General features: G+C 52.4%; 1 protein-coding gene across 7 annotated transcripts in view; it reads left to right on the top strand.

Annotated features, from left to right (window-relative positions):
* fbrsl1 (fibrosin-like 1) overlaps nt 1-12,129 on the top strand; it is a 196,596-nt gene that overhangs the window by 127,690 nt on the left and 56,777 nt on the right. For all 7 annotated transcript variants that reach the window (XM_023812306.2, XM_023812309.2, XM_023812308.2 and 4 more), the window contains exon 5: nt 1,735-1,764. In XM_023812306.2, the coding sequence (XP_023668074.1) occupies nt 1,735-1,764 (30 nt within the window). The remainder of the gene's footprint in view (nt 1-1,734; nt 1,765-12,129) is intronic.

The raw sequence follows: 12,129 nt of genomic DNA, 5'->3' as shown, positions 1-12,129 counted from the left end.
GTTAAGCTTGCAGCCACAGCTAGGAGCTTCTCTCAGCTGCCTTCCTGATGGTGCGTTTAGGAGAGGGAGACCTCCTGCTGACTGCTGATGTGATGAACGCTAATGAAGGCCTTGTGACAGTTAGTGTTTATTTAACTGACATTTGTCAGACTTCCATGATGGTGTGTGAATAAATGTACTAACGTTACCACATACGCTCGACATGTCCGTCCTGGAACTGGGACGAGGACTCTCCTGATCAAACCAAAATTGGAACTTCTCCCTCCCTCGCTCTCCCTTGTCTTTCACGTGCGTGCTTGTGTACAGAGGGGACACCTGACATGCTGACCATCACCTTTTCTCCCGGCACCACGGGGGCACGACGTGGGAGGCTCTGAAGCACACCTCCGGCAAAGCGTGCGCACACACAAGCACACGCCGGCGCAGACAATAATGCAGCACTGAAGAGAGCTCCCTTGACTTAACACCATCCACTCGCTGGAGAGGTTTCAGTCCTCTGAATGCGAGAGAAAGGATTGCTGGGAAGGGGGGGCTCTTTCTCTAAAGAGGCCCTCGCTCCCAGGCTGTAGTGATGATTACACTTGTTACTTAATTGCATGTTTGGACCCACCACGCTCACACGGAGCGGCTCCTGTCTTTTGACCCAGCAACTCCTTTGTGTGTGAGCCTGAATAGGAAACAAAATAAAGGGGTGGATTGGGGGGTGCACTTAAATATGTGGTCTCAGAAGCTTCAGTCGAGGGGACAGAGGGTCTTTCAGGCAGCGCTAATGCTGCCCAGCTGAGTCCCGGTGAGGGTCAGGCCGAGCAGCCGCTGCTAAGACATCAGTTCAAAAAGCGTAGAGACTGGGATCCGAACCGGGAACAAATTGGAGTGTGTCCCACAGCAGCCATTCTGCCAGTGAAGGTTTCCTCTCACATTGAGAGGCGATGTCGTCCCTGTGTAGGAGACTGAGGGGGCCCAGGGACCCCATCCTGAGACCGGCCATTGTTTAAGTGCCATCTTATCCGGGTCTCGTCTTTCCTGTTCTCTCTTCTTGCTACCTTGTTCTAAAGTCCTAAGCCTGGCCTTACTGGAAGGCGATCGGAGTCACCTTCTGCCAGGATAATGTGGAAGCCTTAAGTAAAACACTGGAAATGTTAAAAGGAGAGCAAAAGTGATGTTTTCGCATATCTTAACAGAAAAGTGTGTCTCTGTTGTCATGATACACTCACTGGTTTGGTGAAGTTAGCCTGATAGATTATCTAGGTTCTTAAGCAGGTTCTCTGATGGCGTCTTGACTCCTCCCTCTTGGTGATGTATACAGAGGAGGGTGTCTGTAGTATCTGAAGAGCAGTGTCACTGCAAACCATTGTTAAGTCACGATGTGTGTCTGTGAGGAGTTTATAACCAGTTCTGAAGTATGTTTTTAAACTATAAATCTAACATCTGAGCTATTGGTAAATGCTGCCTTTTTACATTGGCATAAATGTGTACACAAAGTGGGCTAATTAATAGCTTTAAACAGCTGTTCAAACGCGCCCCGCGTCACAATGCTACTGTCGACGTCGTGTCCGTTGAAATGCTCCGCTAACGATCACCGCGTGTCACTTTGAACCGCGGCTCTCGGCGACACTCCCGCACATCCGCCGCCAGAGCTGTCACAGAATCGGGCCATCGGCGCGGCAACATCTGTTCCCGTAATGAGGAGCAAAATGAATAATTCTTTGTGTTTTTCCTCTTTTTTTGTTGCAGTGTGACAGCGAGAGTGACATCGATGACAAGGTAAGGCTTTGCTCTTTTCCCATCCGTGTGTGGAGCTGTGCTGTATTTGCGTGTGTATGTTTTTTTCCCCCCTCTAGCTGTTGGTATGACAAGACTCTGGCAGACTAGTAGATTTTTATAGTTCCTCTCATTTGCATCTGGGATAAGCGGGATTCTGGGAGATGGGGGGGGGCCGCAGACGTGCATCTGGAAGTTTCTCCTACTTGCGAGCGCAGTTCCAGCGATGGAAGGACGGCGGGATGGTTGGCATCACATGCGAGACTCGTGTCGGAGTCCCCGCTGACGGTTTGAGTCTGGGCCATGCCGCATTAGGAAGCGCTGTCACGTCGCCCCCCCAGCCAGCCCCCATCTCCTGTGATCTGCGCCATTCCCCACCACCATGTGACCGCAGGTGTGTCACCCCACCACCAAATGTAATTTAAAACGCAGGTGGGGAAAGTATGAGCCCCGTCTGGCATAACGGCGTTCCATGCCCAAACCCCCCATCCCCCGCACCAGCCAATCTAGATCAGCGTTTATCGCATGCAAGCGAGTGGGTGGACTTGCAGGTTAATTTCATACACTATAAAGATAATTTACCTGAATCAGTTACAGCTCATCTTATCTCCTGGAGCCAGGCTCCAGTCCTCATCACCGGAATACTAATTAAGGCTGAACCGATTCGATCCCCCTGCCTTTTTTTAGTGGTGAATGAAATAACAGCCAGTCTTCTGTAAGGAAAAGACCCACAAATGGGCTGGGGAAATTCCGGGCTACCTGGGACCCAGTGACCCGGTGGCACAAATGAAGGGACGCATCCGGTGAACGAGACTCTCAGTCGGAGTCGAAATCAATATCCCAGACTTTTAATTCACGTCGTGTCTGGCCACTGACAGTGTGAGATGTAGCACCTAAAATCAGGATCCGGAAGCAGTAGAGTTGACGTGGGTTTCAATATCTGCGAAGGCGGCCTGTCTCGAGAGCGTCCAGGAGAATGGAAGCGAGACAAGGATATTGAGGGAGCGAATGATTAATATGTGACTAGGGGGCACTTCATGAGCTATGAGATACTAACTGAAACTAAAGTTTCACCTACATTCATTCCCATACAGTGCAATTGAAAGTAGAAGCTTATAAATGGGTGACAAGGATGATTTGTGTTTGACAAGTTTACCTTTCAGTTCTTTGGAAATGTTTTTATCTCCGCAGTGAAAAATGTGCCCATTTGCATGTTGTAGCACTGAAGCAAGTGAGCCGCTATCTCTGGTGAATCCAGAGAAGCTCACACCCATTCGATATTGTCGGGCGTCAATTTAAATAGGCCGTTATTTAAGGGAAGCTCCCGGCCAAATGCGGGAGATGTTACTGAAATTCTAGCTGGTTTGTGAGCCGCGCTTGTGGGAGAAGGACCAATCGTGTGTCGTTGTAGGAGAAAGGACGCGCTGAGGTTAGAGACTGTGGGAAGTTCTTAGAACGTCCTGTACAAAGCACAGCAAAGTCAGTGAGGCACCGTAATGTACATTTATGGGGAATTTCCGTTTACAGCTTCCAGAACAAGAGCTGGTGGTGTGATGGGGGGGGGGGAGGGGTGTCAGGTTGAAGATATTTCTCCATCATAGCTGTCAAGTACAGTTCATCTGTCTCTTTATTATATAATCATCTGTAAGCAAAATGACGTGTGAGATGTATGTGAGGAAGACGTCTAAAGACGTCTATTCTGCTGAAGCCTCGGACTGGCAGTGGGATGTTCTTACGCGTCCAGCGTCTTGGAGAGAGGGCCGGCTGCTCTTTTGGGGACCTCTGGTCATATCAGTTTATTTAGGATTCCGTGGCCTTTGTGAAACCTATGAAGATGCCACACTGCGATGGGTACGATACACGTCATGTTAAAAGACGGATAAAATAAACAAATAAACACAACATGAAGGAAAAATAGCATTCAGACATCAGACACCTGTTTATCTATCGTTACTAACTGTTAATAGGAAAACAGGTGCGGTGTCCGTCTTTGTTCTCAAAGCGACGGTAACGTTCTGTATATTACATCACCAACCGCCCGCACGCTCTCTATGCCAGATTTCCTCACTGAAAGCGTCCCAGCCAGGTGTGCCTGTCAGACCCTATCTGCCGCACTTATTCAAATGAAGTAGTATTTCACGCTTGTCTGCGTGGTGACACGTCACGGCACCTCAAACATGCCGGCACTAGCTTGTCCTCTATGACAGTGTTTCTCAGTGTTTCCTCAGGGACCAACAGTCCATGTTTTTGCTCCCGGTGAGCTCCCTGCCAGATAGTTCACATTTTTGCTCCCTCTCAGCTCACTGTCGGAGGGAGCAAACTGTGGATTGTCTGTGGGTCCCCGAGGACCGGATTGGGAAACATTGCTCTGTGAAGCCGATTTCCCCACGGGGAATCAGAATCTTGTCACTCTTGAGTCGGGCGACGGTGTCCAGATCTTTCACACGTGGTACATTTCGACGGAGAGGAATGGGGCGAGATAAAAACAGGTGTACATTTCCCGTCCAAATGATCTCATATCACCGAGCTAACGGCGAAAAAACTTCAAGCTAGAATAGTCGCGACATTGGTCCGGTCTTCTCAGATGTTTTCCATTAATAGGTTTATGGAGTCGGCTTTGAGTTTGCGCCATTAAAATGTCGGCTGGGGTGCAGACTCGCATAAAACGAACTCAATTAGCCTGGGAGCAGTCGGCTGCCACTCTCTGACGGCTCGCTCCCCGCAGCGGATGTCTATAAACGGTTATAAATCCCTCAACGGCCTGACGGAGTCGTCGGGCCCCGTGTCGCTTTCTTTGCTTCTTGCTTTCTCTCTGCTTGCCGTAGTGCTTTTTTCAGGCACATCCTAGATGCCCCGAGCTTTCTGGCTCCATAATCTCCACACAGAATCACACATGCTCCCTATCCACCGCGGGACGTCCGTGAGCTTCCTCACATGGCCTGATTTCCTCGGATTCGCCGTTATCCCATCGGCACGTCGCCGCCCCGCACATCCGCACGTTGCGGCCTCTCGTTGCCACTTAATTTTTTACCCGCGGGTTTTCGGGTCCATCCCGCTACTCCGCTCATTCCTTCATGGCCCACGCGAGACATCGATGTTCCCACTTATCGCGCTGAAGCACGGTTCAAATACCACAATTTCCTCTCATTGGAGAGTTTGGAGACGGCCCCCCCCCCCTCCGTCTGGAGGGTCCTCTTTGAGTGCCACTCGTCTCCCTGCTGCCTTCCTCCTTGCCTCTGCGTCAGACCCACATTTCTCAAGTCTATCCGAAGCGTCTCTCTCCGCTCTCCTCTGAAAAGCCCACATCCCCCATTAAGTAGCCTATTCTTTCTTTTTTTAAAAGCATCCCCGGTTTCCCCGGCAGCCCAAGATGTCGTAAGTTTGACGCAGTTTAGATCCAGTGGTGCTCTCGCCCTAGCAGGATTTGGTTGTTGCAGTCGATCCTATTGAGACACAGTCTTCCGCGGGAGGCCATGTCCATCACCTCCCCTCCACCCTTTGATTGATGCATGAATTCCCGCCATCCTTCAGTGGAAGCTTGGCATGTGGACGAGGCCCTGAACGAACGCCATCCTGTGAGGTAGAAACAGGGAGGAACTTGGAGTTTTTATGCAAACCCATCTCAGCTCCCCCCAATCGCCATAAATGTAGACAGTATCCATCCCCCATCATAACATATTAGTCATGTTCTCTCCTGTGTATTTTTTTATGGCGAGGGGGGGTTCGGGGGTTGCACATACTTTGTGTGTGATCATCTGCCCTCAGCTTTTAATGACATTAGCTGTACTGCACATATGCTGTCCCCCCCCCCCCCCAATGTGCCTCATTTTAAACTGGCTTGTAGCTGGTATTCCCTTTAGCCTTGGAGGGGGCGGGATTGGACCTTCGCTGGGGAATTTAAGGGAACAGCCACACTAAAGCAAAGAATATCCACCATGCAAAAATGGGCATGACTGGATAATACATTATACTACAGTATCTCGATATACCACAGTAGCTTGGGTACACCGTAGTATTTTCATTAAGCAAATTAGTGCTGCTTTTGGCAGTACCATATGGCAAGATGCGTGAGAAGATGCATGTAGATAGTGATGTGTTATAAACAGGGATTGACTGGTACGCATTAGTGGTATTTAGGGTCAAATGCACTAGTAATGTCTTGTCATAACAGCACAAATGTGAATTTACTTTGTTACCGGACGTGTTGAGTAGCTGGAATGGCACTGGATGACAGGCAAATATTTTTGCGCACTAGTGAGAGCATACCTTAATTCCAGAGGATTCTGCCTGGGATTTGATGTGCAGATCATCTTTCCGTCCTGTGAGTTTCCTTCTATGATCAGACCTTTCTTCAGCCGGTGATCAGGCCAGCCCATCAAATGCTGAATGAATTTGGTTTATTTTTCCATCTGGAAAGCTCCGTCTTGGCAGAGGGCGAGGGGGACATGGCAGGAGGTCTTTGGGACAGTGAGTAACAGTAGTGGGGCCTGAGAGTGTTTTAGGGCTGCGGAGCTCAGGCAGCAGCATCCAAACAGAGTTAATTTATGCAGCTGTTATAACAACTTCCTGTGAATAGTTTTTTTTTTCTCAGCGAAGGTACCCAGCGTCAAAATCACACCATAAACTCTGGGGAAACGGCAGCCACCGCGGGCAGGATCCCGCCGAGCCCGACGGGGCGGTGACGTCAGCGTCACCTCTCGTGTGACACTGCGGCTGGGCCTCCTGTACCCACTGTGCTGGCTATATTGTGCTCTGTCTGTAAAGGTCACGCCTTCAAGGTGTGTTGTGCAAACACTCTGCGTGATTACGGCGTGCTGCTGGCTTGCGGGCCGATGGCCGCTTTCCTTCCCGGTGTGACAGCGTGGAATGGCGTCCACTTAGAGAACAAAAACATCGCAGAGAGTTTCCTCATGTTGGCCCCATGTCTGTGCCCCATGTCTGTGCCCCGCGTCTGTGCCCCGCGTCTGTGCCCCATGTCTGTGCCCCATGTCTGTGCCCCATTCCCATACCCCCTCAGGCTGGATTTAAGCACATATCGCTCTTCTCGTCGGTTCCCCACCCATAACGGGTAACATACAAGCCTGTTACCACATCCAGTCTTTCCCTGAGGCTTTAAGCGCCTGCCCTAGTGGGTTCCATGTTTCTCCATCGTCTAGGTCAGCTCTGATTTTCTTTTTCACCACAAGGAGATTTTATTTCATTTTTTTTGACTTCCACACAAAGATTCTCTGTTCGGAGCCTGGCCATGATACTGAAGGTAGCTCGGTCACTCCCTGAGCCATAATGGTGTCCACACCGTTCTTTTCATTACGGTTAGTGTTTGAATTACAAGCCAAGCACTATAAACATTTTTCCACATCAGTAATAAAAGTGAAATTGAGTCCATATTGCTCGCAGATGTCTTTCGGCAACAATAATTGTTTTTTTGTGCGAGACTCTGCGTACCTCTGACCCTGCATTAGCATGAGAGCTGAGTGTCTTTAGTCTGCAGTGGGGGCCTGATCATTAGCATGCCATCACCGCAGTGGCCGGCAGTCTGTCCTCACCGTTTCTCAGCTACCAGCTCATGCCCGCGTCTGGGGGGGGCATGACGTCTCACGTGGCGGCTGTCTAAAAAAGGCCAGAACCTCACAGAGACAGGATGAGTAAGTCCAGCCCCCAGAAAGTCATTTTAACCTTTGTCAGTGAGGACCCCCCCCCCCCCCACTCGCCACTGTTAATGGGAAGATAAACATATATTAGTCAGGGAAAACAACCCCATAATTAGTTAAGGGTATCATGTAATTTAGCTTTTTTTTGTTTCCCCAAAGACCTTTGCTTGGATTTAACCTGTTTTTATGTCTTTCTCACAACCTGACAAATCGTTTCGGATCGGTACCAGTGAGGCCTGAAATGGAATTCATGTTAATCCACGTTTATGGGCCTGACCCGGATCTCGTTCCCAGAAACCAGAGGCACAAGCGGCGCTATGCGAGAATGGGGCCAGAACCCAGAACCCACAGTACCAGCCGTCCCGTTCCCCCCGGCCTCCTGCAGGTGGCGCCGTGAGCGGCCGAAAAAGAGCTACAAACCTTTCTTAATGGTCCTTAACCGCCCAGCGTTGGACAACCACGAGGCGGGATTCGGCGTCCAAACCTCAGGGAGAGCAGGGGGCCCCTGCATCGCCTGGCGTCCGGGGGGGGACTTTCCATGGCGCTGTGTGTGATGTGGGGAGCGTATGTCTGCGGGAGTGCAAGGCCCGCCTCCTGTGGGGAGGGGGGGGGCCAGACACACCAGCCCAGCTGGCTCTGATTAGGCTGAAACGTGCGGCTAAGCTCCTTCGCAAAGAGGCCATCTTTGATCTCCTGGGGCTTGGGGGGGGAGAGATTACAGGAAAAAACAATTATTGTATCAAAGGGGTATATAAAGTTTTATTACTTTTGAGAGGCTGAGGGTTGCGAGCGGGACACATCTCGTTGGGCTTGTCGTTCATGGGATTGGGCCGCAGTTTTGGGAGCCGCCTTGGACGCTCCTCTCTCTGTGCCCCCTTTCTCGGTTGTGCTTTCCCAGGGCATGCCGGTCGTTCCCGTGCCCGTGTTTATTGGGGCTCTAAGTCAGGCTGTGCGATGGCTGCTGTCGCCTTTAAAGGGAATTGATGTCACTTCCTGTCTGGAAGTGGGCGGGGGCTTTAAATTTAATATGAAATGAAATGATGCCTTATTTGCTATTTGCTCATGTACCGGAATGCTGCTTGTCACATATCCCATCTTGCTCTCCATTGACATGCACCCAGCTGAGGGCGAAGCTTGGGGTCGACCATTTATCCGGCATCCCTGGAGCGTTTTGGGGAGTTTCCGGGTCTTGCACTAGGGCAGCTAAGAGCAGCTTTTAGCGCTGATACAGCCCGTCCTGTTCACATGAGGGAGGCACTGAGCCGGATTGCGGTGCTGAAGATAGAAGTGCAGCTGAGCGAACGCTGCTCTTGCCTGCAGGGCGGCGTGGATTTGGCTGTTGTTCTGGCAGCCGTCTGCCTTCCTGCTGCTCCCACAGGTAGGTTCCACAGCCTCCCATTAAATGAGATTCACTTCATTAGCTCAGACCTGCTGTGGCCCGGGCGTCCGTGGTGATGTCGGGGGAGGGGGGAGAGCGGCGCCGCTGGTCCGGCGCTGCGGGGAGAGGGAGCGTGCAGAGTGGGCATCTGGTGGGCGTGTGCGCGTCGTCTGGGCCACGGAGGCGGCAGCCAAAACTGCAGGGCGTGCGCGTTTGCCGGCCTGGTGCCGCTCCGTTTACGCCCGGGCGGGGGGGCTGCAGGCAGCGGTGCTCTGGGTCACACACCAGGGCCCGGCGTCTCGCCAGGTGTCATGGTGGAGCTGCACACTCATCTCTGCTCTCCTCCTCAACCCGGGACGTTGACGCCCTTTCCTGGCGTCTCGCCGGGAATCTAACCCATGAGGCCCCCCGTGATATTTCAGTTTCCCTTTCTGGATTTTGGAGAAACCTTGGATGGACCCCAGCGGGACTGATGATGCAACAGCGAGGATTGATGGTGCTAGAAATGACAGCGGCTGCGGATGGCAGGACGTGCCGTCATGAGGGGGGGGCTCCCAGGGACATGCCCCCCACTGGCACGCGGAACGCCGCCGCGTCGCGCCAGCAGGCTTTTACGGCTCGTTAATATTTAGCGCGCGTTTAGCCTCTCGCCGATTCCCCGCGCCCCGCGCTTCAGGTGGCCAATCAATAATTCAGCTGAGAGGATGGACTCTGAAACCTCGTCGACTGCCTCCCACTCCTCCCCCCCCGCTAGGCTCCCTGATGAAGGCAGGCTTGTTTAAGGACGCGGCTTGATTATGACGTCGTCCTTATTTGCCCCTCCTTCCAGTAGCGGCGACTTCCCGTTTGTGAGCTTCCTGCTCGGCAGGGAGGCGTGGCTAGGGCCTGGGAGGCACTAAAGTGGCACAGATCACTGCTGCGGGGGTGAAAATGACGCCTGGAAGGGGGGCCAGGGAAGCGTGGAGCTCTCAGCGCCCACCTCCCTAACTGACGGTAACGGCACCGCGCTGGAAAGATCATCTTGGTTTCTGATGAATAAATGAGTAAGAGATGTTGTGGAGGCTGGGATGGGATTATGGCAGCCCAAGGGTGGAGAGCCCCCCCCCCCCCCCCCCCCCGGTCTGCCGTCGACGGAGAGAGCACTTTGATCATTGTGCCGTCTGAAGATCTGTCCCACATCTGTACAGGCAACGCCGGCTGTAATCTGCCAAGAAACATTTTAATGGAGGCTGGATTATAACGTGAAGACGGGGCTCCAGATGGCAGCCGGGCCCGCCTGCGGTCGGGGGGGGGGGGGGGTGGTTTAACCGCTTTTTTATTGGAAAAATATGGGGTGAAAAATTGCGTGGGGCTTATTAGACGTCCCGCCGTGATGTTGCTCAGCTGGCCAAGCTGCTCGCTGTGGCTCCTGTCCAAACATGCCTCCATAAATTTCCAGGGCCTGCCTTTAAATCTGTGAGATTTCTGCTCGTTAGGTTTGCCCCCCCACCCCCCAACCAAACACCACCACCTCCGGTTTATTTTTCTTTAAGATGCAAGGATGAAAGGAGTGCTTTTACGCAGAGGGACCAGGCCTGTGACCGACTTTGGCCCTTAACAACTTAATTCCCGCCTGATTTCCTCGGCCCCACCTGACATGAGGCCAGCCTGCCTAGTTAACAGCGCCCCCCCCCCCCCCCACAACCCCCAGGGGGAGACCGTGGAAATAGAATGGACCCTGTGGGCCGTCGGGACGTCTGGGTTCAGGGACGTCTGCACTGTCGTGTTACCTGCTTTCCTTATCGGGGCCGGAGAGCCGCTGCTCAGGAGTTAGGGACAAGTCCTGTTCCTGACAAAGGCCCCTGGACCCCATGCTGCCCTGACTGATCTCATCGGCCTCGCTCTCGGATGACATTATAATGGATCCCTGCAGTTTTGGAAAGATCACCATCTTAAGGGTGTCTCGTGGTTACATTCTGGCCCCATGCAAAGTGCCGGAAGAGGTCTGTAGTTGCCAGTCACCATGTCCTGCTGACTCACGCTAAACACTTTGCATCTTGTGTCTGCTCTCCCAGAAGCCTTAGTGCTCTGTTGACATGTTGTGCGATACGTGAAACTGCACGGTTATTCATTTACACCTCATCCGCTCTAACTCACTTCCAAGCACTGTCACTGTCAGATGCATGTACAGCATGTGTGACTGGATACAGCTGTGCTCTCAGTGTCATGGAGACACACACACACACACACGTTTGTATTCATATCTTTGTGGGGACTGTCCATTCATTTCTACGGGAAAAATCCTATTCCCAGCAATAGCAACCTTATCCACATTTATAGTTTTTTGATTGCAGGCCCTTGTTCCTCTTGTGGGGACTGAAAACATGGTCCCCACAACATCCAACAGCTTTTTATCACATTTTCGGGACACCTGGTCCCCACAGTGTAATCTATATACGCCACACACACATGCCGGTCAGGTTGCTGGGGCAGATGACACCTTGACTGAGGTTGGCCCTGTTCCCTCTTGACCACCTTCTCCTTCCCTGTATGGCCTTATTTCTCACCCCCCCCCCCCCACTATATCCCCTCAGGACTCCTCATCACATGATGGCTGGTCGTCCCCCCGTTTCTGCTTCTCTTGTCACTGAGCCACCGTTCCCCTTACCTTCAGACATTCCCTTCACCCCTGGAGAGCTGTGCCATTATGATGGGAATTCTCAGAGGAGACCCCCCCCCCGCACCCTCCAGGCACTCGGAGGAGACGGACACCAAAACCGACAGCTTAATGGAGCAATTTGTAGCCGTGTGTGGGAGCGGCGTGTCCGCGTACGCGGCCTGCGGGAGCTCCCCATGCGCGCTGTATTTTTCTTGACGTTCCTCCCTTCTGTCTTCCACTCCGAGGCCGTCGCTCTTTTATTCCCTCTATCTGAGGGATAGATGGTGGGGGGGGGGGTAGGCTGTGAAATTGAATTGGGCTGTTCCCTGCTGCATGCCAGCCTGCTGAGCGTGTATCTGTCGGCAGAGGCGGGCAGATCAGGGCTCCCTGGATGGTTAAAAATGGATGTTGGGGTGTGTGTGTGGGGGGGGGGGGTGACTTGTTGTGTTCTTTCCATAAGTTATGGATGATGGCCATGAGTGGCTCGAAAAATAGTCCTGAGAGCTTCAAACGTGGAGGCTGGTGACTCAAGAGAGTGGTCGCATCTCGAGGATGCGAGGGGGGATACTGGGGGGCCAACATCTCCGAGCCTTCCACAAGAACTGATCCCCCCCACCCCCCAGGACAGTATAGCTCCTCTCTCTCATTAAGTGCCGGGACCTGTTCAGTTAGCAAAGTCATGCCTCCAGTACCTCCACCAC

The sequence above is a fragment of the Paramormyrops kingsleyae genome, chromosome 2 (genome assembly GCF_048594095.1).
Source record: "Paramormyrops kingsleyae isolate MSU_618 chromosome 2, PKINGS_0.4, whole genome shotgun sequence".
NCBI lineage: Eukaryota > Metazoa > Chordata > Actinopteri > Osteoglossiformes > Mormyridae > Paramormyrops > Paramormyrops kingsleyae.
Note: the sequence above shows the minus strand (reverse complement) of the source record. Positions and strands in the feature narration are given on the sequence as shown.